This window comes from Indicator indicator, chromosome 21, assembly GCF_027791375.1.
Source record: "Indicator indicator isolate 239-I01 chromosome 21, UM_Iind_1.1, whole genome shotgun sequence".
Lineage (NCBI taxonomy): Eukaryota > Metazoa > Chordata > Aves > Piciformes > Indicatoridae > Indicator > Indicator indicator.
In genome coordinates, this window is record NC_072030.1 from 18,523,348 (window position 1) to 18,548,598 (window position 25,251).

General features: G+C 47.3%; 1 protein-coding gene across 1 annotated transcript in view; it reads right to left on the reverse strand.

Moving 5' to 3' along the window:
- ABTB2 (ankyrin repeat and BTB domain containing 2) overlaps positions 1–17,988 on the reverse strand; it is a 120,092-nt gene extending 102,104 nt beyond the window's left edge. Inside the window, exon 1 of the mRNA XM_054390478.1 lies at positions 17,124–17,988. Coding sequence (XP_054246453.1) covers positions 17,124–17,988 — 865 coding nt within the window. The remainder of the gene's footprint in view (positions 1–17,123) is intronic.
- Between the last annotated feature and the right edge of the window lie 7,263 nt (positions 17,989–25,251).

A 25,251-nucleotide genomic window follows, 5' to 3' on the forward strand; every position in this document is an offset into this window, starting at 1 on the left:
TGTTTCTAGCAGGTCCCTTCCAACCTCTACTGTACTGTGATTCTGTGACACAGTTGTGGTCTCAAAGACCTTTCAGCCCAGCTGGGTCCAACTCCACATTCAGGGAGCAATGCTCAATGCCAGCTGGCCAGGCTAGCCACCTCCTGGTCTCACCCCAAAACCTCTCCAGCTACTGGCTTGTATTTGCAACAAAAATAATGGAACCTCTCAGACTAATTTACTCCAAGATGTGCACAACAAAAAGAAAGCCTTTTGCCTTCACAACTCAAAAGTCAAGTCCCACTGACTCAGCTTCATTGCTTCAATGGGCAGGTCTTGGGGAAGGCTCTGGGATTTTCCTGCTCCTAGGAAAAGTCACCAGATAGCACAAGAGACACCTTCCTGATCCTGCAGGATTTGCCAGCACTCAGTGTGCTGGATAAAACCTGACAAGTTCCTTCTTAACACTCAGGAAGAGAAAGCAATTAGCAGCAAGGCTCAGTTCTGCAATGAGAAATGTTTAATTATTAATAGGTTTCAGCATCATGCAAAGGTGGTTCCTCTCTAATCCCTTTGCTAAAGCCTAGGATCAGGAAAGCCTGGGAGAAGCTCACTCTTTCTGTCTGGCTTTACAAGCAGTTTACCTGCACAAACCAGCCCCTGAGACATCACAAACATCCCACTGGCCAAATCCCAGGACACAGATGAGTAGTCCCATGGGCTGCTTGCAGCAGGCTGAGTTGCTTTATAAAAGGCTTTTACTAGCACATATTTTGGACAACTTGAAAACTCAGCAGTGGCTTCCTGAACAACGTTGCTGGCCCAAACTCCTACCAATAAAACTTTTATATCAGACCAAACTGCCACCTAGTATTTTAACATCACATATTAGGTAGGGAAGCTGTTTTAGAGAGCTTTAAATGCTATATATTTGCTCTACTTCCTCAGGTCCCCAGTGATTCCTTAACTGCCAAGAGCAAATGGTAGCCAGATGTACAGTCAGAGACAAAAATACAAACAATTCTCAGGTCACCTTGGGGGAGTTTGCTCTGAAGCATAAAGACAAGAAGTCTCCTGGAGCCTCTTTTCCACTGATGTGCCCTGTCTAGCCTGAAAAAGCACTGGTCCATTTCTTGACCTCTACCATAGAGAGAGCTTGTCTGTGGCAAATTTAAGGCCAGAGCCTGATTTCAGGTATGTGCTTTTAAGTTAGCAGAGCTGTATCCCACAGCACATGGGAGGGAGCAGGCAATCCTGGCTGTCAGCCCTCTCTGGCTTCTGAATCCTTGTGTGCCACAAACGAAAGGGCTGGTCACATCCAGAGTGGAATCAATGAGCTCGTCAGAAGATAACATTTTGCTCCACAACACCACTGCTGTGGATGCTGAAAAGCTCTGTGTTTGTGATGTGAGTGTGTGTTTCAGAGGGTGCTCTGGACATCTCTGGAAACTGAAACTGGCTGCATTCTGAAAGTTAAGTAAAAGCAGAACCATGGGAGAGAACCCCCTAATTACCACATAGCAAGGCTCCTGATTAAAACCATCAGGGCAGGGATCCTGGGTTTCATTAAATAAATACACCAAGCTCAGCTTTATTGTTATTTTAGCTGATGAAGGGAAAATAAAGTCTACCTCTGCATGCATGAAATTACCTAAATTCAAAGCCTCACTAGCAAGAGGCTCCAAGCAGCGCAGGAATTTTCCCTGATGTTTGTATTTAAGTAGTTCACTACTGTTACTTGGGGGTAACATGGAATACTGAGGCACAGTTAACCTCTGGCATTTCCACCTCTGTGCTGAGCCCTTTCTTTGCATTTCACATGGCAGGGTGTAACTAATGAATGCAACATTACAACACTATTGGAGTAAGTTTTTGAATGAGAAGCGGAGAAGAACTAAAGAGCTTTTTGGTATGGTGGACACCAGCACCTCATTTGTCCTCAAGCTTATAGGGTTGGGGTTTTTTGCTGCTTTCTGGCTACGGCATTGAGTATTCAAAACTGATTGCCAAGAGCTTGAGCAAACACAGCCTTAGAGAGGTCATTTCTGGGTATTGATTTCATAGAGGGTTTACTTCAATTAGAGCAAGACATGAATTTGTATGTAGGAGCAAGTTGCTACTAGCAAACTCAGTTTGGTTACACTACTCAAGACATGGGAACACCATTTTCATAGAATCATAAAACAGTAAGGGTTGGAAGGGAGCTCTGGATATCATCCAGCCCAACCCCATGCCAAAGAAGGATTACCTAGGGCAGGTCACACAGGAACACATCCAGACAGGTCTTGAAGGTCTCTAGAGAAGAAGGCTCCACAACCTCTCTGGGCAGCCTGTTCCAGTGCTCTAGAATCATCACAACGAAGTTTTTCCTTATCATAGAACAGTCTGGGCCAGAAGGGACCTCCAAAGGTCACCCAGTCCCACCTTCCCACAGTCAGCAGGGACACCCACAACTAGATCAGGCTGCCCAGAGCCCTGTTGAGCCTCATCTTGAATATCTCCAGAGATAGGGCCTCAAACACCTCCCTGGGCAACCTGTTCCAGTGTTCCACCACCCTCATGGCGTAGAATTTGCTCCTAACATCCAATCTAAGTCTGCTCTTCTCCATCTTAAAGCCATTACCCCACTGCAGGCCTTTGTAAACAGACTCTCCCCATCCTTCTTGTACCCCTTCAAGTACTGGCAGGCTGCTATTAGGTCTGCCCAGAGCCTTCTCTTCTCCAGGCTGAACACCCCCAGCTCCCTCAGCCGGTCCCTGTAGCAGAGCTGCTCCAACTCCTTGACCATTTTTGTGGCCCTCCTCTGAACCTGCTCCATCAGCTCCATGTCCTTCCTCTATTGAGGGCTCCAGACCTGCACACAGCACTCCAGGTGAGGTCTCAGCAGGGCAAAGTGGCAGAATCACCTCTCTGGGTCTGCTGCCAATGCTGCTTTGGATGCAGCCCAGGATGTGATTTGCCTTCTGGGCTGCAAGCTCATACTGCCTGCTCATGTCCAGCTTATGCTGAGGTGGAACTCACTGGGTGCCAGCCTGTCTCCATTGCCCCTTGTCCTACCACAAGGCACCACTGAAAAGAGCCTGGCCCCTTCTCCACACCCACCCTTCAGACATTTATAAACATTAATACATTTCTGGGGTGTACCAATACAAACCAAACTGGAACCCAGAAGATTCCATCTGAACATAAGGAAAACTTTGCTGTGAGGGTGCTAGAGCCCTGGAGCAGGCTGCCCAGAGAGGTTGTGGAGTCCCCTCCAGAGGGATTCCAAACCCACATGGACATTTTGATCCTGAACAACCTGCTGTGGGCAACCCTGCTTTAGCAGGGGAGTTGGACTGGATGATCTCCAGAGCTCCCTTCCAACTCCTGCCACGCTGGGATTCTGTGAGGCTGTGAACTGCTAAGCCCAAGCAGCTTCCCTGCTGCCAGTGGGGACATGACTCTAACAGAGCAGGTACCCATGACATGAATCACAAAGAGCCTTCCTTAAGCACTGCTTTGGTGTCAGCTTGTTGTAAACCCAGGACATGATAGAGGGAAAGGGAAGGTGGGAGCACATCATTCACTGCCCAGAAAAACAAATCCAATGTTCATTAGAGGCCTGAACATTTTGAGCAGTGCTTAATGCCTTCAGCAGTGCTGCCTGCTCTGTCTGAGTGTTATCAAAATGCAGCTGATTACTCGGCATTAGGAAGTTGGGGCCAAGGAATAACGTCTCCCAAAGCAGCCAATTGGAAAAACAAAATAATCTGTGAACAGCTGTGTGATTGCTGCACAAGGGCTGCAAGAAAGCAGTGCAGGGAGGTCAGATTCTGATCATTACATCATTGTATCTCAAGACAACCTCTACTGCAGACAGAAACCATTAGAGATGTAAAATAAGCTGAGAGTCCAGTCCACAGGCTGCAGGACAGACAGGAGAACAGAGCTCATTAGCATAGCTACACCACTGCCATTATTCAAACAAAATTATGACCACATTGCTCTCAACCTCAGCTACTCACTGCACCAAGCCATGTGTATGGGAAGAGAAGACAATTCAGACCCCAAGAGATCTCATTCTGGTTCACCTCATCAGCTTCTGCTGTTAGATCCAATTAAAGCTGCCAGTTCCATGAACCACTATACGTTAAAGGATGCCACAAACCTGACTGCACCCTCCCATTAGGTGAAAATGCTGCCCAAGGGTCTTCCTTCAAAGCTGAAGGAAAGCTTGACCCTGTGGTTATGATCACATGGGCTGCAGGAATTCTGTTTTGCTCCTGTGCAATCACAAGGCAGGTTTCTGACCAAACCATTCAGTCTTTCTGGAAGTCACCTACTGATCCCTCCCCTCCATCTCAGAACAAACCTAGGCTTTAACTCATCCAGTTACTCACAGGGATCAAAACTCTCTGCAACAAACAAACATCATTATGACTTAGGGAGCTCATCCATCCCCATGGAGGCAGGCTGAGAGGGGGGCTGTTCAGCCTGGAAAAAGAAGGCTCCAGAGAGAACTTAGAGCAGCATTTCAGTACTTGAAGGGGGCTACAGGAAAGCTGGAGAGAGACTTTTTACAAGGGTTTGTAATGAGAGGATGAGGGATAGAGGCTTCAAAGCGGAAGAAGCTTGATTTAGACGAGACATTAGGAAGAAATTCTTCCCTATAAGGTTGGTGAGGCACTAGACCAGCTTGCCCAGAGATGTTGTGGAGGCTTCGAGCCTGCAAGCTTTCAAAGCCAGGTTGGATGGGGGCTTGAGCAACCTGGACTAGTAAGAGGTATAGGAGGAGGAACTAGGTGATCTTTAAGGTCCCTTCCAAATCAACCCATTCTGTGATTCCATGATTTGATACCACTAGGGCTACACAGGGGATATACAAGAAAGACTTTGCCAAGGAATGTAAGAGACTAATACAGAAGTTGACTTGTGAAATGAGCACTGGGGCTTTTGAGAAGAGGGGAGATGGAGAAATTGGTTTATTTCCCTTTTTCCTCTCCTGAAAGACTTGCAGGAAAGTGAAGGCTTCTGCTCTGCAAGGATTGGACAAAGAGAAGAAGTCACTGTGCCAGGACAACAACATACATGTGGTAGCTATGGAGCTGACAGCAGCTCTTTAGTTGGGCAGGTATTTACACAGCCACCTTCTGCTCCCAAAAACGAGTACCTGGAGAGCCAGTGCTTCATGAGGAAGGCATTTTGGTTTTCCTCCCTCTTACAACTTTGTTTGATGCCCTCAACCTGTAGATTTGGGTACATAACATATTTCTAAGCATCCCTGACATTCTGAAATTAATAATAGGTGCAAGGAGGGGGTTTTAAAACAATAAATTAAGGTCAAGCTAAGTGATTAATGTGTTCTTCAATGTGCTATGCTGATTTTGTTCCAAAATAAGCAGCTGCTCTCTATGAACTGCTTCATTTCTCTTCAACAGCAAAGCACAAGTCGTAGAAATCACTCCCACACGAGTCTTCCACAGCTCATGAGCAGCACAGAGTAACCTGCTGCCCCTGAACAACACAAGTGTCCTCAGATGAACCACTCCTATACTATGAACATTACAAATATTCACTCAATGAGCTCCTTCACAGTTATGAAAATGCTAAGTCAGGAAAGCAAACTGACTCTTAATTCATATCCATCTTCAGACCCAAAAGTCAATTAGGATCTGTCTATCAATCCCTATCAAAGGCAAATAAAACCACAACTTTTCTGTTGTCTTCTAAAGCTCACTATGGGTGGCAGAGTCAGATGAAGCCAGCCCATGCAAGCTTCATGAATATTTTGAAGCAAGCAATATTGTCTCCCCCTCACAACTGGCTCAAGGGACTTTGCAGAAGATCTCCTACCTCTGTGCAAAACACAGACTGAAAATACAAGTGACAGGAGCTTTTCATGGCTGTGGAGTAGCAGGAGAACAGCAGATTGTTCAAATCAGCCTTACTCAAACACACCAGCATCCTTTGTTATGTATTCTCATCAGAGAAATACTTGGCAGGGTTCAGATATAAATCAGCAGCAGCTTTTTGGAGCACCTCTTTTAAGGCAGAATGGGCCCAAACATCTTGGAATGAGGATGTTTTGCTTTTCAGAAACACAATGTGCTGCTCAGGCAGATGGCTTGGCTGGGACAGTTTGCAGTTTGAAAGTAGCCTCCAGTCAGATGTAAAATAAAATAAATAGAAATCAGCAAGTCTGAGATGATATTACACACACAAAAATGAAGCAGTTGTTGGAAGATACAGGGTCATGAAATAGCCTCCCTCCCTCACTGATCCCAGCCCCAGGGTTAAATGCTGCCTCAGTTATTTGATTTCTAAATGGGATTAATTGGTAGCTTCACTCTCATTCTTGGCAGTTACATCACCACTGCAGCCAGCAACATTTGGCACTGGAGCAGGCAGCCCTCACCTTGCTCCTGTTCACAGCTCCACTCTTCCATGCAGCTTAACAGGGGCTACACACACAGCTAAGGCAGGCAGGAAGCAGTTCTCACAGCCAATAAAAGCCATGGTTGGGAAAAGCTCAGAGAACAAACTACCCTTTCAGTCAGAATTAAAAAAACACAGATGGGGCTGTGAGAAAAAGTTGGAGTTTGGGTTTTTGCCATAAGAAGTTTGCTGAACTCCTATTGGTTTAGACCATGGTACTGCCATGGCATTCAGTGCTGGTTTGTTGTTCTTTTGTAGCTAAGAAGTAAACTACCACCTAAGGAGAAATTATTCTCTCCCACCATCCACCAACGGAGCACAATTTGAGCAGTTGTGCACTGCTCTTCACATACTAGCAGCTTTGTAAACAGGGCAGTTCAGTGCCTGCAGATTCCTGTGCTTGCCTTCTCATGCACAGGTAAGAAAACTGCTCTCCAAACCACAACCCCCAGCAGTCCCTGCCTCAACACATGGATAACTCTGACCCTGTGCTCTACCCAGAACTAGAAAGCCATCCTGCTCTGCCAACCAAACACCTTCTCTGTTCCTGTCTCTTGACAAGAGGCAAGGGCCACAAACTTGAACATAGGAAGTTTCATCTAAACATGGTGAGGAACTTTACTTTGAGGGTGTTGGAGCCCTGGAGCAGGCTGCCCAGAGAGGTTGTGGAGTCTCATTCTCTGGAGAGATTCCAAACTCCCCTGGCCACTGTGATGCTGGGCAAGCTGCCCTGGGTGGCCCTGCTTTAGCAGGAGGGTTGGACTGGACGATCTCTAGAGGTCCCTTCCAACCCCTACCATTCTGTGATCCTGTGACAGACCATTCACAGCCTCTACCAGCGATATTCTGCACTGTGTACATTGATGAGCCCACAGAACCCAAGCCTGCTTCCCTGAAGACAGAACCAAATCCCAAAGCTGTGATGAGCCTGGGGGAAGAAATGAGGCAGGGCTATGCTGTTTGACAGTTGAGACCAAACTCTGTGTGGTCACTTCACCTGTGTCAGGGGCTTGATTCTGCACTGCTCTACTCTGCTTTCTGAATGAGGACTGAATCAGGCCCCTCGTATGTGAGCAGAGCATCTGAAATTATGCACATTACTGTACGTGGAAAACATTCCAACTGGTTCTTGGGTTTGTGTTTTGTTTGTTTTTTTTTTAAAGGAGCATATAAAATATAAAAAGAGGCTTAAAGTACGTGCAGGGGCAGCACAGAGGGCACTTCTCCTCTGCAGTGCCTGTGCAGGAGAACAGATAGCCTGTTCTCTGCCTCCCTTTCAAACTGCAAACCTTCCACTAGCTGTGTGTGTTTTGGACCCCTTCCCATCCTACCATGATTTCCTGTCTGAGTCTGCAGCCCATGGCAACAGCAGAAAATTGGAGTGCAGGCTTTGCAGATGGTGGCAGGCCAAATGCCCTCTGCCAATTTACTATCTCCTGCCACAACATATGTATTGTCTTGAGTCCTGGCTATATAGCAAGGGTTACCTTCCTGCTAATAAATTAATTTTAATTTATAAGTTCTGCTTGCCTTGGGGAAGCTCAGGTCTTCTGCAGCGAACAGAGAAATCATGCAGCCTTATGTATGCATCATTGTACTTTAAGAGGGAAATGATATTCTGAGCTGCTCTCAAGGTAGAAGACAATTCATCCAGTTTTATCATTCAATCCCAGCAAGTTTCAAACCCAAGCAAGACAGTCCCCTGCCCACATGCATCGATACTGAGGTGCAGCAAACGCATCATCCCACAAAGCAACTTGGGACAGAGCTGCACTCTTATGTCTGCAACAAAAAAACAGACCCAAGATTATACACACAGGGAATAGGTGCCAGAAACAACTCCAGGGTTGCTTTGCATTGGGAAATGCAGTGTTAAGCATGAATCTTCTCTGAGTGGCTTTAATAATAGGCTGCATCTGGCATGGCCCCAAGAGGGCTGCGGGAGGGAGGGGGGCAGTAGGAAGGGGGACAGACATTTTTTAAAGGAGTTCTATATCAACCAGAACATGTCAGTCACCCACACCTCACTCACTGGTGTGGCTACAAAATTCAGCATAAAGGTGGTTTCAATCCCCCCCTGCCCCCCCCCAGCACACACTGCAGGAGATCCAAGTTTTCCATGGAATAAATGGTCACCATCAAAGCTTCTCCCACCTCGACGTGTAAAGCCTTTAAGTTTATTACAAAGTACTAAACCAAAACTACCTCAGACCAACATGTGGCCTCAATCCAAGTGATTGCAGTGGAAAAGCCCAGGCAGCTGATTCAGAGAAAAAAACCCAGTCTTTTCTGATCAGTCAAATAATTCCTATGCTATTGTTAGGAATCACAGACTAAAATCCCTAAACCACTGCTCTACTCCATGATGAAACTCTCTGGTCTCTCAGAACTGGTAGACAAACCCATTGGACTCTGCCCACCCTCCCCCAAGTCTGTTTCACAACTCTGATCCATTTTCCTGACTTTCTGTCATGTACTTCCACCTTCTACCTCCTACCAAGTAGAAGCATTGTTCAGAGCTAAGAGTCACAAACCCACCTGGAACCTTTCCAGGGCAGATTGTTTGGAGCAACCTGATCTAGTTGAAGGTGACTCTGCTCACTGCAAGGGCTTAGACTAGAGCACCTTAAAGGTCACACTTCCAACACCAACCAGTCTGTGCGATTCCATGGTGCTGTTCTGGATACTGACCAAAAGCCCTTTAAAAGGTAATGGAAATGATTTGTTTGGCTCCAGCAAGATCCAGCTGGCATGGATTCTGAGCCTGCTTTCAGGGGCACTTCACTGACAACTACTCTGACAAATTTCCTACTTGATGATCTTACTGTCAGCACCCTCAAGCATCTTCTAAGTTCAAACAAAACCATTACTCAGTCAAGCCAAAATTTCCATGTCTATCGTCACAACATAAAAGACCTTTTCAGATCACTTCTTGGGAAAATAAATAAATAAACAAACCAACCACAAACTAAAAAAGCCAAAATAGCCATGAGCCCATAAACAAGCTTTACAAGTTTTTATATATTGACTATAGAATGAAATGGTTTATTACAACCAAATAATAAAAATTATGTGTCTTACTTGCCCACTATGAGGGTTTTCCATCTTCTTCCCCTCCTCCCCTAACTTAAACTATCACTTCAGTAAGAACATCCAAAGACACTTTATAAATTTGATACAACTTAAAAGTACTGAAAACCATACTAAGACCACAATAAAACTCTATCTGTTCAAGGCTGGAGGGATTTTTTTTTTTTATGATCTCTAGACTAAACAAAACTGCTGGTGCAAGATGAGTGCAAGGGCAGGGGGCAAGATAACATTCAAGCCAAAGAGCAGAAATTCTGTGTGCCATCACCCAGAAATCATATCCTCCCCCAGAGAGGAAGTACATTTCATTATATGTTATCTCAGATTATTACAGCATACACCCATCTGTAACATTTTGGTCAGACCTTGGGTATTAGCTAGGGAAACTGCACAACAACTTGGCGGGGGGAAGGAAGGCTCTCAATCTTTTGTGATGCAGAAACAGATGAGCCCTTCAGAGGACAACTTTACAACACACACCAGTCCATTAATGGTCTCATGACTCACATTACTCAGCCTTCCCCAATTCAGCACATGATAAAACACCTCAAAAGACCACCTCTGAAGACATCACCCCAGAGCAGTGGTACCCAGAGGAGTGTTCTCTGCCTGCATGTCTACCTAACTGCTCCATCTCTCTGCTCCTCACAAGCATCTTGACACCACTCCTCACCCCTCTGGGAAGGCTGAGACCTATTTCAGGTTAAAAGAAGCTGCAGGACCATCAGAAAAGCATCCAAGTGGAATCCAAGTTAAAGATGAGTGGACTGTACCAAAACAACTAGACAGCCAAGGGTTTTGCTTGATAGGTAACAGGAGCTAGCGGTAGAACAAGAAGGAATGACCTCAAGCTGCACCAGGACAGGTTTAGGTTGGACACTAGGGGGAAAAAAAAAAAAAAAAAAAAAAAAAATCACTGAAAGGGTTGTCAAGCCCTGGCCCAGGCTGCCCAGGGAAGTGGTGGAGTCACCATCCCTGGAGGTGTTTAAAAGCCATGGAGATGTGGTGCTTGGGGATATGGTTTAGTGGTGGACTTGGTAGAGGAGGGTTAATGGTTGGACTTGTTAATCTTGAAGGTTTTTTCCAACCTAAATGATTCCCTGATTCCATCAGAATGTTATCCCTGGCCAACCTGGCAGCTGGAATTTTCTTCTCCTAGGTTTGAGATGAGTGTGCAAGGCAGGGAGAATTGGGTAGTTAGTTAAATAAAACAGGCAGACAAGAAACTGACTTCTACTAAATTCTATGAAACATCAAAACCCCAAAGCAGTTTGAAGAAAGAATAAGAGGCAGAAGTGGCCTATTTCCTACTTCAGTTGTTTGCCAGTACTCAGCTCCTGCCCTTCATCTGAAGCAGTAATGTTCACAAGCAGCAAAATGTAAATACTAGAAGGAACTCTATTGGCTGTCATCTTGGAAATCATCAAAAAAAAAACCTGAGCTATAAAGGAGTAACAACAGAATTATGCCTCTGAATGTTTATCTTTTTAATGTCCAAGTCCCAACATAAACACTGAGTCATGTCACCATCCTTATTCTCCAGGTCCTAGGCAACAGATTGCAGACTGGGCTAGAAATGAAAGTAACAGAAGTACCCAGCAGGGACTGTAATGGTATAAACATTGAAGAAGGGGACAAGCAGATGATGTCTTCCATAGTGTTCCTCTCCTCTCATCCCCCAGATATCACAAACAATATTTACTTTGATCTTGCGTAGCCCCACAGCAAACTTATCATTTGTTATAAATCTACATGCATGGACTGCAGAGCTGGTCTGAAATGTTTATTTGGCTTCAGTTCTCATTCCCTACCACATGATCATACCACAAATACCCTTTATCATCTCAAGCATTTGGTGTCACTACACAAACCCTACAGCAATTACTTAAGCAAGTTTTCCTTTTTTTTTTTTTTTTGCTTATGTCAAGACTTTTTCAGTATTTTCGGACAGTCTCCTGCTAGACTGCTGTGCCGTTTTGATCACCTGGAAGCATCTCTGTCATTCTAGGACAGGGAGAATCAAACACAGTCTCCTGATAGACTACTGTGGGGAAAAAAAATGCCATTTTGATCACCTGGAAATATCTCTGATATCCTATTTTTTTAATTAAAATAAAAAAATAATCAGGGCTTAAATTTCAATTTCACTTTCATAAAGCTACTAAATAGCTGACTTGCTACTTGTGTCTAAAATAAACCAACAAGTAGAGATGCATATTCCCAGTAGGAGTCAGTGTAGAGAGAAACCCTCACACAAAACACATGAAGGATGTGCATTGACCCAAGGAAGTTAAGACAACACTTTGCCTTCCATTGTCTCTATCACTCCACAGCCTTGAAAGCAATCTGCACAGATGACTTCATGCAACTTTGCAGCATCCTCCAGAAGCTGCTATTTGGATTAGTTTGCTCAGGTTGTGCAGCCTGGTGAACATCAAATGAGTTTCCAGGAAGAAATGGTCCAGGTATAATAATTACACCACCAGAACAAGCCAGACAAGGGCTTACAACTAACCTTTGAGCTATCCAGATCAAACCCACACCAAGGACATTAGACAGCTTCTGCTTGGGCAACAAGAAGGTAAATACATTCACAGCAACCCCGTCAGCTGATTTCATGATTTTTACAGGTCACCCTCCAGTGTCTCAGCTCTGCTCAATATCTATTTCCAAGAAATGTTTCATGTGAAGATCATAGTAAAGAGCAATCCAAACAAATGTCTCCCAGAATACCACCACAGAACACATCAGCTAGGCTGTAGTTAACGAAATCACATCATTAAGCAACAGGTTTTGAGCAGATGAGGAGGAAGTTTACAATTCCAAGGGGCTTTCATCTACAAGTACCACATAAGCAAACAGGTTTCAATAAACAAGGACTTTATAGCTGAGAATTCCATTTAACTTGAATTGAAAGGGCTGATCTTCAGTTTCCACCCCTGAAGACATTACCAGTTACAACAGACCTCTCCCTCTTCAGTTATTTTCTCACTATCAATTCTCTCCCACATATTCCATGCTCACAAAAGCTGCAGCCACCACCCTGACAGGCTGCAGGCAGACACAATAATTATGGGTTGACAAACAACCCTCAGCTGTGCTCTGCCCATGGCTGGTCTGTCCCAGTGCTTGGTCTCTCCTCGCCCCAGTTGCAGAGCATACCAAGTCACACCCACCAGAGCCAGAAGTTTCCTAAGGACCAGAATGAGCTCACAGTTCCAGCTTGGTTATGACCTCAGTCAGAAACAAGTCTGGATGTGCTTGGCTGAAAGGAACAAACCTTTCCACATTTGTGCATCCTTTCCTCTTTCTATGATTGCTTTCTTGTGACAAACTTTCTCGTTGACCTGTGCTGCCAGCAAGGAAACTCCATTTACAAGGCTCTCCTTGCTCAAATGCACTATCTGGAATCCTTCACTTGAGTTAGATGCTCTCAACAAGCTCCAGAAGCTTTTTTAAGTTTTAAAAGCAACTCTCATTCTGCAAGAGAAGGAATCAGAGTTTTGTAGAAATATTTCTGTCCCAACTTGCAAATTAAGAAAGCATGAAGCCACCACTGTCCTGGTGTTACCATAGCCTCAGGCTTGCTTAGATACAACCAAATGTCACTATGGCACTCCCATTCAAAATAAGATGTAAATTAACCCCATTAAAACAAGAAGGAACAAACAAGAAATTACTGATTTCATTCTTTTGTTCATAGCCTGAATTCTCATAGTTCAGTGTGAGCAAATGGATATTTCTTCTGTAGACTTCTAGCTGCTGGAACACCTCAGCAGCTGTTTGGATGTTTAACTGTGTCTGTAGATGTGAGCACATACACACAAGCACTAACATTTAGGCTTGAAGAAGTTGTCCCTGTGGGTTTGTGGATAGAATTCCAAGCTCTTGAATGTGTAGAAGGCCATAAGGTATGCTGGGTGTACTTCTGAACAAAGGTGAATGAAGCCAGGATCAGAGCTACAACCACCAGCTCATCTAGCTTGGGAAAGCCCACATAAGTCATAAGCCACCAAGCAACAGTCGGTGGTTTCCTTTAGTCTGAATTGAGGTTTTTTTGTCTCCATGCTGTGGTTGGGTCAGCCTCCCCAGGCGTGGCCACACAGTGTGAAATACTTAGAGCCTTCTTAAAACTGGTGCCTGTTGTGGATCTGAAGTGGATTAGACTGCCTTAGAAAAGCAGGCTGAGAAGGCAACACCTCTTATGTACCTACAGACACACATGGGAATGCTTTGTGCATGGCTGCACCAAAAGATGCCTTGCCAGCAGATCCAGAGAGGTGAATCTGCTGCTTTGCTCTCCTTAGGCCTCACCTGGAGTGCTGTGTGCAGATCTGGAGCCTCAATATAGGAAGGACATGGAGCTGATGGAGCAGGTCCAGAGGAGGGCCACAAAAACAATCAGGGGGTTGAAGCAGCTCTGATACGAGGACTGGCTGAGGGAGCTGGGGGTGCTCAGCCTGGAGAAGGTTCCAGGGAGACCTAACAGCAACCTGCCAGTATCTGAAGGGGGCTACAAGAAGGCTGCAGTGACAGGACGAGGGGCAATGTCTTCACACTAGAGAAGAGCAGATTTAGAGTGGATGTTAGGAAGAAGTTCTTTACTATGAGGGTGGTGGAATACTGGAACAGGTTGGCCAGGGACGTGGTTGAGGCCCCATCCCTGGAAATATTCAAGGTGAGGCTCAATGAGGTCCTGGGCAGCCTGATCTAGCTGGGGATGTCCCTGCTGACTGCAGGGAGGTTGGACTGGATGACCTTTGGAGGTCCCTTCCAGCCTGGACCATTCTATGATTCTGTGATTATTATTTCTTTTCAAATAGTATTAAAATTTTCCTTAGGCATTTAGAGAGTTTTAAACATCACCCTTCACACACAGCAGGATGTGTTGATTACAACACATTTGCTACAACACAGAGTATTGTAAGAGCAGTGGCTGGACTATGGTCTTTGGCAGGAGATTAGGCACTGCAAAAATACACATCTAACCTGCAGCCTCTGGAGACTTCTTGAGATTTATGTATTTACTGACTGTTTCTGAGCCTCCAAAGAAGCACACGGTCCTGATCTAATAACAAAACCAGTATCCAATAGATCCCAATACCAGAAAGGTCCATTATGATAATCCAGTACACTGCCGTGTGTTTCATCCAGAGACTGCTACACTCGGCTGGAGTTAGAACTTAACCTCCAAGTGCTTTTTATCTTTGACATCAAACTCAGGGCTATAAAACAAAACATTTTGCTTACATGCCAACTTCACCATTTATAAGAGCTCCATTAAAACACTCTTGCTATCAAAGAAACAAAAATGATAGTACAGCCAGTTTGCCTGCCCCTTGTACATATATACATCCATATATACAATACATCCGCTTATTTTACTGCTAAATATACTTCAAATTGAAATGAAAGTGAAAGAGAAGATCATTTGAAAGCACTGTAGTGAATGATGTGAGTACTACTCATTAACAATTCCTAGAGAGAGAAGAATAAAGAAGTTATTCCAAGCTTTTCTGCATCCCTATAAAACTATCTCTGGCCTTACAGCTGCAAGAAAAGCCATTTAGAAGATGCACTGACTTGTGTCAGGTAAAATGCTCGTGACAGACTGCCACAGGAAATTGCAGAATACCTTCATGTGTGGTTTGATTCAATTTTCAGACTTAAGAAATGCATTCAATTATTGACAGCATCGATCTGAAAGACAGGAACAACAAAAGATGCAACAGAAGCCAATCCTTCCAGGTCTGGCAGCTGCTTGGTATTACCCTCCAGGAGTGTTATCATAACTGACCATTTGGTGGGTTGAATATTTATAAAGCATTTTCCTGCACAGCCACTCCTCTTCCCATTCAACACCAGCTTCCATTCATTCATGGCAATTTTTTTCAAGGACATTTCTCTCAAGAGGAAAAAAAAAAAAGAAAAAGCAGTGAGGGACAGACTTCTCCTCCATTTCACACACACACAGAACCTGTGTGGCAGGAGCACCAAGTAGAAAATGGCCAAAGCACACATGTTTTGCTTTACAGAAGCACAATATTTTACTTCAGGTTCCCTAAATAAGGGATGTGAGAGAGAACAGACTCCTGTTTTAGGACCTGGTGACAAATACTCCCATGGTACATAAAGAATTATGGCAAGTGTTTTGGCAGAGGACAAAACATCCTCATACCTTTATAGTCTTTCATCTAAAAGCATTTAGTCAAAAATATAGATGCCTGTGCCTGACTTTTAGAGTTACAGTTCTGTCTTGTACCAGTGCCAAGAGCACATCCCAAAGGGCTCTTCAGATTTATTTCACATACCTTCAGTAACACTGCCAGCACAGAAAGGGCAGCTGGAGTGCACAAGAGAGGTTTTGTGAGCACTCTAAGAGCAGCCATCCTCTTACACTTTAATTTGAACCACGCTGATCCAGTGGTGAGAGTCACTGCAGCCATATACTAGTGACCTGAGTTGTGACATTATTGCTTTGGTATGGGAAAGCAGCAAGCAGTGTACCCAAGGAGCAGAAGCTGAGTCAGCCCTTCTCTGACTGTTTCCTAACATTCACCTAAGGTACATTGTTTTCCCCTCAAAGAAAACCTGCTCCTTTACTTGTTGGAAGATCATCTTTTTGAGAGGAACAAGCCACTTGATGTTATAAAGAGTTAAATCAGAAAGGTATCAAGCATGGAATATCTGACCAGCAGAAGTCATGAAACTGTGTGTGGTACACAGAATAGTTTGCTAAATTGAATGTTTCTTTACATTTCCCGTGGAAAAAAATATGGTACCGCTCAGTGTGACAATGCAAGATAAACACTGCAGCCCCTGAATAGAGCTGTCACGACTTAAGCCTTTCAAATTGCTCCTCAGTCTCCAAGGAAGATGCCAACATTCCTTTATCTGCTTATTTCCTTCACTGCTCCAGAAGTCTGCTTTCTAAACAAATTAGAGAGGTAAACATCTTAATGCTACATTATTCTCATAGCTCAGGCACCATCCTACATACCCAACCTTGGCAAGCCAAGCACAAGCCTTTGTTTAGCCCACGAGTTAATTACAACACAGGTTCCTGATGAGCTTGAAGGAGGTCTAAGTAACATGCAGTTACAAGCTTTTGCTCAGAAACTGAATTTTACTATTGCAAATAAAAATAAAAAATGTTGTTTTCCCTCTCCAGGCTGTATGTGGGAATAGCATCTTTAAGATCAAACTGACAGATATTGACTAGAACGTAAGTTTCGTTTATAAACAATAGCGATGTTTGCTGAGAGCAGCTTGTAAAGCACCTTTCATTCTATGGTTACAGAGAAGCACATTTGCGTGCCACTTAAGAGTGAAATGCCCACAACAGCAACTGGTATAAAGTCAGGAGGGGATGGGGGGGTTAGGACAACAGGGCTTGGTTTTCCACAGCCTCTGCACCTTGTATGAACAGATACATCTTAAAGCAGCACCATTCTTGATTGGTGAAGCCCTCACATCTGCTTTACACATGCACAAACCACAACTAGATGCAATTTAGACAAAAACGAGGGAAAAATAAACCACCAACAACAAAACAAACCCCAAGTCGTTGAAACCAACTCTTTTCACTATAAAGCCTGCTAGTATGAAGAGAAGAAAATGTAAAAGATGGAGCTTACCATTAGCATTTTTTCCACAGATGAGATGCTCATAAGGTTGCAACACTCCCCAAAGTTCTGCATCGTTGTTGATAACCATCTCCAGAATTTCAGCTGAGATGTCCCCTCCTCCACCATCCGGGCTCTGACTTGCCAAAACCCTCGCCTTGATCTCTTCTACAAGGTTTTCCATGCAAGCAGTTAGAGAGATGGCTGCATACTCGTGGATCCTAACCGAGATCCTGGTGTCTACCATCCACCTGAAAAACCTTCCCACTGAAAAGGTGAGGCCACATCGAGCTGATTTACCTTTCCTCAGTCCGTCTCCCGCACTCATGCTGTAGAGAGAGAGCGCTTTGACAGTCGCCAAGACACAGCTTTCTGACAATGACCAGCTCTGTATGAGCTTGATGGCGCTCTGCACCTCGAACCTGGTGCACTTGGAATGCATGACGCTGAGGCGCTGCGCTTCCCTGGAGACCCTGATCAAGACGCGCCTCAGGACCTGCGAGAGCCGCCTGACAGCTTCCTGAGAAAAGCCTCTGCTATTGCCATCTCCCTTCCCTTTTCTGAGTATTCTTCCAATGTCTTCATCAGTCCAAGGATATTCCTCTAGATCCGGCAGCTTAGGACACTTGGAGAAGATATCTGCAACCTCGGGGTCTTCCGGCAGGACAGTGTTCACTGTATCCCAGCTGTTATTCCTACTGTTCATGGAGCCCGAGTAGTACCACCAGTTGCCTCTGTGCTGAGAAGAGGTGAAGGCTTGGGAGTTGGACTTGGAAGAAGAGAGACTAAGGGACCTGCAGGAATCCCCTGCCCCATAACCAGAGTCCAAAGTTAAATCCTCCAGGGTCTTCAGAGTAGAGCTGTATATGCCAGCCATAGGAAAGACGGGTTAGGCCAACCGCAAAGAGCACGAAAGGTGAGGCTGGCGCAGATGCCTCCTGCGCTTACCGAGCCAGAGTCGCCTGCCCCACCAGCAGCTCGGGAGGATTGGCAGCACAGCGGGAAGGAGCCCTCCCGACACGCCGGCTCCGCCGACAACCAACTACCTCCATCCCGCAGGGAGGCTGTGCTCAGCCATCTTCTGCCTCGGAAGGGGAACGGCTGGCGGCAGCCGGCAGTGGGGAGCCGAGTCCTGAGCTCGGCCAGCTGTCGGCCGCGCGGGGGGCGCGGGACGGGCGGCGGGAGCCGCGCGGCAGGGCACTTAGCGGCGGCTCCGACCCAACTTCTCCGCGCGGCTCTGCCGGGGCGCTCCGCACCGCCGCATACAAATCAGCTATGGGAGGAAAGCACCAATCAGCGACGGCGACCGAGACGGTCTACGCCAATGAAACCCGATCTGGGCGGTCACTATGCAAATAGCACCGGGAGGGCGGGGTGAGGGCTGGGCGAGCTGGGGAGCGCCGCCGGCTTTGCGGAACCGGGGGGCAGCCGGCTCATCGGTGCCACCTGCTCCGCTTGCCTGGCGTGGCTGCCCGCCCTCGGAACTGCGCACAACCAGGCCAGGTCAGCGCTGTGGCGGCTGCTCGGGGCGAGGGTCGCGCACGCCGGGACCCGCGAAGGTCACGGCTTGAATAGGGAGATTGTGCGGGGGGCCGCGGAGCCATTGTGGCGGCTCCTGAAAGGAGCCTTTGTGCGGCAGTTTACACAGTGCTGACCTTGAACCATGAGCTGGGTACGAAACAGAGTGGGCTGGTTTGTGTCTGCCTCCCTCCCTCCCCCTTCCCAGGCCGGCGGTGCAGGGTGCGTGGGCCGAGTGTGCCCTCCCGAGGCGGCCTCAGGGAGCGACAGCACCCGTCTGTGCGTTCTGGACGTGGTGGGGGAGGTAGGAGAAACCTCACTCTTCTGCATCAGGTTCTTGCAACGTAATCCTTACCTGCGGTTTTCACACCTTTCTACAAGAAGTAATCACCACCCCCCTTCCCTTACATCACAAGTCCACTACCATTCAGGGTCACCCTACCATCATCATTGTGTTTCCACAGGTCGTGGAGCAGTAGGCAGCATGGGTCTGACAAAGAGAGCAAATTTAAGAGTCAAATATTATCTTTCCACCCTGACAGCTCTATTTAATCCTATAAATTAGGTACCATGGCCCAGTGCAGACTTTTCAGTCGTAACTGTCAGTAGGTCGCTATGTGGTGTCCATAGAATCATTGAATTGTTTCAGTTGGAAAAGGCCTCTGAGATCATCCAGTCCGACCATTATCTAACTCTACCTTGTCTGGACCTAAACCATGTCTGTCAGCACCACATCTCTGGATCTCTTAAACACCTCCAGAGGTGTTTTCTAACTCCTCCTTTTCAAACACCAGCGATCGTTTAAGCACCTCCTGTGCTACGTATGAGCCACGGAGGCGGAGTCGAACCGACCCGAGTCGAGCCGAACAAAGCCGAACTCAGCCGAGCCGAAAGAAGCCGAGCAGAGCCGGAAAGAATCGAGCCGGGCCTCTGCGTCCCGCCGCTGCCGCTCTCGCGGGAGGCTTCCAATGCCCAGCCCGGGGGGCACAGGCTGCAGCGGACCTCCCGAGAGCCGGCGTGTAACGAGGCTCTCAGCACTCCCGGGTGCCTGCGAGCCGCCGCTCTTTCGGAAGGGAAGGAAACCTTTCCCATTCGCTGAGAGCGCTTCGTTCTTTTTCTCTCTTACACAAGGATTCAGCAAAGCGATTGATCAGAACTGAGACACATTTTAGAACGACTTATGTAAATAACGGACTTTGGAGTTGCCTCATGTATAGCTTCCTTTTAGTTTAAATAGAAAAAAAAGTCGGAAGAAAGCTGTCTGCACGTCCCGTGTTCCACAGGCAGTCTAAGCAGCTGCTCTGTGCAGCCCGGAGACTGTAGATAAGCGAAACTAGAGAACTACGCCTAAATAGTCTATTTGTAAGTAGGTTTCTAAACTGCCCATAAATGCTATTTGTAGCAAGGTTTTAAAACCTTGACCCTCCCCTGTAAATATCTCTCTGTCTCAGATGTTCAAAAGCCCCCACTTACCCTTTTCCCCTCCTGATTTGGGGCCGGTTGTCCCAAACCGGCACTTTCCCCTTGCAGGCGTCGGCACAGCCCTGCGGGTTGCTACGGACGCGGCGCACACGGTCCGGTGCCCCGTGCTCTGCTGCTCACTGCTGCTGCCGTGTGGACATGGGCAGGCACTGCTCGCTGCCACCGGCAAACTCTTCTTATGTCTGGGCAGTGTGAAGGTATCAATAAAAGCTTAAATTTGTACCCCACCAAAAAAAAGTGACGACACGGAGCCTAACAGGCAGCAGCGGTGTAAGTAACTCAGGTTATTCATAGCAAAATTCACTTGCTTTATGGCACACAAACACTTATGTTTGAAAAAAAATCTGTCCCAACCCTGTCATATATTTTGTTCTGCAGGAACATCGATGAGATGCAGACAAAGACACCGACCTCTGCTCCCAAAGACACTGAGATCTGAGAGCCTGCTAAAGGAGATCCATCCATTAGGCACCTGCCAGATTTTCTACTAGGATGATGGTTTTAAAACCACAAGATGGCATTAGGTGCCCACACTCACTTTTTGTTCCAGAAATTATGGCAGTCACACAAACTCAGAAATGACTGAAACACTGGTCACAGATTGCATCGGGTTGGAAGGGACCCTCAAAGGTCATCTGTTCAACCCCTCCTGTAGTCAGCAGGGACACCTCCAACTAGATCAGGCTGCCCAGAGCCACATCAAGTCTGATCTTGAATGTCTCCAAGGACAGCTCCTCAACCACATCCCTGGGCATCCTCTTCCAGTATTTTACTGCTCTAATTGTGAAGAATGTCCTCCTTATTTCCAATCTTTACCATGCAGTTCACCAGGCTGTTTTCAGGTGCTGACTTTAGAATAATATCTTTAAAGTGTCACTGTTAGGCACAGAGAGAGCACTGGGAGATGATCCCAGGAGGCAGCTATCAACTACTCACCCATTGGCCTGCTGCTCCTGGAAGCCCTTCCTGTGCCATGCAAACAGACAAGTGAATACAGTCAGGGAGTTCCCCTGTCTTTCTTTGGACAGCTTCCAGGGTTTAATAATTGGATCCTTTTTCAGTCCCCATTTCCCAAGTATCACTGAAACTCCTCTGGAAATCTTTGAGAGGCACTGGAGAAGGGTCACTCAGGATGAGATGGCAGCATAGTTCAGACATCAGAGGTCAGAAGATACATAGACCCTTTAACCACCATTTGGAATAGATAGTTTGAGAAACCTGCATAGGCCCTGGGCGTAGATTTTTTTTTTTTCATTCCTCTCATCCTCTTCCCATCAAGAATTTTCAGGCATTTCGAGCGTTCAGGGCATTTAGAGGTGAGGCAGGCAGCACTGAGCACTGATGAGGCGGCACGCACCGCGGCAGACACTGCAGTACCAATAAGTATACAGCAGGTGGCAGCACTGAGCACTGACGGGGAGGCTCACGCCGCTACAGCACTGCATTACCGAGAAATTAACAGTGGGTGGCAGCACCGAGCACTGACGGGGCACCACCTGCCGCCGTTTGCGGTGAGCAGCTCAGCTCCTGGGGCTGCCTCATTCGCCTCCTCCAGACCATCACTGCAACCTTCACCTGCAACCCGGAGGAATCACAGAATGTTAGGGGCTGGAAGGGACCTCGAAAGATCATCCAGTCCAACCTCCTTGCAGAGCAAGATCACCTATATTAGATCACACGGGAATGCATCCAGACAGATCTTGAATATCTCCAGAGAGATCTTCCTCTATCTCTGAGCTGTCCTCTGGCTATGACCTCCAAGGGCTCCTCTGCTTACTTTCTAGCACAGCGACGAGGGGTCGGTGACATGAGGGCTGTTGTCTGCAATGCCAAAATGCCTCCCTCCTCAGCTGCCCTGGGCAACTGTGCATGCAGACAGGCCGTCGGGCAGCTTCAGGTGGTGGACAAAGCTTGTGGGGGCCCAGCAGCAAGCACAAGCACTCCCTGCAGGGGGGTGTACCTCAGCCTGCACCTCCCAGGCTGGGCTCCCAGGGGAGGGGAGGAAACAGGCTGTTAGCCCCAGGCCATGCCAGGAGCTCAGACTGCCTGGGCAAGCCTGGGTGGCTCCACCAGAGAGCAGGACTCTTGCCTTGCTGTTCCTCACGGTGTGACTGGCTGCTTGTGGCTTTGGAAGAAAACATTTTTGCCTGTGGCTTGTGTGAATTGAAGAGCAGCTTGAAGTACTGATGTGCATCAGGTGGGGAGGGAACAGAAACAGCTAAAGCTGGCTTCAAGTGCATAGAGGCCAGGTGAGAAATGCTTACTTGCCATCCCCAAATGTGTGATGGATATCACTGGTGCCAGTGGCACATTGAGACTGTCCCCAAGGCCCTTCTGGGATTGCTCACTGCTTTTGCAGCTCTCTGCTGTGGAGTGACCTGCCCCTGTTGAGATGGTCCTACAGAGCCCTACAAGCTTCAGGAGGTAATTTACAAAAACAGGTTGCAGCTGACTTTGAGGAGAGAGGGCCCTTCTGCCTGGAGGGGCTTTGAGTTTGGGTCTCTCTAGGAGGCAGTTCTTGACCCTGGATCACATCAGGTCTTAATGCAGGGGCATTAATTAAACCAAGCAGCCAGGATCACTCTTAGAGCCAGCCAAAGCCATACTTGCACTTGGGCTCCTCGTTTACCAGCACAGGAGTCAAGCACAGTGCTCACAGAATGGCTCAGTCCTGCTTTCTCCACAGAAACTCACAAAGCTCCTGTAGCAGCTGCTAATAGTCACAGCTGGGAAACAAGGAACAAAACTGCAAACCCACAGGAGCTTCATTTTGATGGCTTTTGAACTCACATTTCTCCCCTTCTCGTTGTGACAAGATTCTCTGAGCTTTGCCTAAAAATAAAAACATCAACAAGGACAAAAGGGATTTATTTGGGTTTTTTTTCTTGTAAAAGTATTCCCTCCCCTTTCAGGTTTCTGCATAGCCAAGAAAAGCTTCAGTATCTCTATGTGTGTGTGGGTGTGTGTGTACAGAGAGACTCCATTTATTTATTGACCTGCTATAGACACAGTTTGAAATCAGTCCAAAGCAATTTCCATGCTTTGGTGCTGAGCAGCAATCCAAGCCAGCAACCAAGCACTGGCTGCCAAGCCCTGATGGCTGTAGGATGCCTCAAGCTTTTCCAGTTTCATCTCAGCCTCAGATGCTCCCCACAAATGTTTAGGCTTCTGTTACTTGGTGGTTACAAGCTGTGGCTTTTCTCCTCACTGAGTAGCAATCTCTAATTCCTCCCACCAGGAACTTTGCTGCAAACTGCTGTATTTGTTAGTAGTCCTTGGGGATTTTTCTTAGGCCACTCACATTTTACAGCCAGAGCACGAAACTGTGCTGCCTTCCCAACCTAACTTATTGTTGACTTCCCAGTGCTGGGAATGAGTAGCAGGACAAGGCTATAGGATGCACCACTGTAGGAAATCCCAGCTCAGTGGCAGCCCTGGCATGATGAGGCATGAAACCAGTGTGCCAGGGCACCATGTCCTTGAGGCTTGGGACCTAGGTGGTGAAGGCTCCTCACCAGAGCCAGCAATAGGCCCAGAAGTCAGACCTGGCACCCAGCAACCCAGAAGGGGCACCAAAAATGTCTTCCATTGCCCCCATCCATCCATGCATCCCTGCATCCATCCATGCATCCATCCCAGGCCCTGTCAAATTAGGCTGCATCGGCACCATGGCTTGCCATGTGCAGCCTGTCCCTCTCCTCACCCCAGCCTGGCTTCTGCTGGAGAGCTGCTCCTGCATGGTGGGGAGAAAAAGCAGATCCTGTCTGCTCCGTGGGGCTTCTCTGCCTCTTCCAACCCCAGGGGCCACAGCCATCTCCACCCATGGCTCTCCACCAGGAGCCACTATTTGAGCTTTAAAGTTGGGTGGCAATGAAATCCATGGCTAGAGTTCAGATTAGGCAACCTCCCAGCCCAGTCTGAAATGCAGATGGCTCCAGATGATGTAGGAGCCTCCAGGAAGGGGATCCCCATGCCAAGGTTTTCCAGCTATTTTCAGGGTCCAAGCTGGGGCCAGCAAGGCCATCCCCAATGTTGTTCCTGTTGTCCGTTTCCCTGCCTCCCAACCTATCTGTGTTCTTTCCTCCCCACCTCTGTCACAGCTCTCACTTCAGCTTGTCCATGCCAGAACCATCCTGGTAAGGGGAACTAACCAGCAAAACAAAAGGGGAAGTGAGCCTATCCTTATGGAAATCACAGACCTCACATCAGAAGCTGCCTTAACTCTTTATTTCCTGAAACAAACAGCAGCTGCCCTGTGCCACCCAAACTGGGACATAACCATGTGCCAGCACTCCTGGGCAGAACCAGTTCACTATCATTGATACCAGCTTCCTGTGCCTGAGAAGTCCTGAGCAGGAGATGCTTTTCCCAGCTGGTGGCACCATGGACACTGGGAGAAGGCCAGGGGTAGGGTAGAGAAGGCTGTTGAGGGTCCTAACATAGGTGTTGGTATGAGGATGTACCAACAGGAACACCTATGCCAGGGGATGGCCCACACTAAGGGGAACCTCCAACCCCACCAGTGCCTGCCCTAGGGGGTTGGCAGCTTTTCCCCCAAGAGAGAAGGGAGATAAGCATTGCACTGACCTCCACACCAAAACCACACTGCACCAGCTCCCTGCTCCCTCTCCTTGTTGCTGCCATGAAAAAAAGCCTTGGAGTTAGCAGCAAAACTCATGAGACCAAGGTCAGATCTCAGCCCATCATGTGAGTGAGATTCCAAGGCTGTGGGGCTGGGGCAGGTCCCTTGTATGGCACAAAGGAGGCTGAGTCACCCAGGAGCAGGAGAGATTCATCTCAGAGGGAGTCACCCAAGCACCAGCCAAGGGAGATCCACACAGTGAAGCTCCCTGGGCAAAGCAGAGAGCTGAGGGAGGGATTTCTCCCTGCCCCATCCCTGAAGAGCAGCTTCCATGAGGCCAGGGAGCTTTTGCCACAGGGAAGTGATGAGCTCCAGACACCTCCAGTTTCTGTGCCCCACCTGCTCATCTCAGCTCTGCTCAGTCCCTTCTCACATTCGTCAGCTCTCACTTCTGCTTTCCCTTTTGTTCATTCAACCCCAAAAGGAGGAACCTCCCAGCAGCTGCACCCCTCAGCCTCTTCATTTCCCCAGCTCCTGCCTCACCACTCAGACATTTGC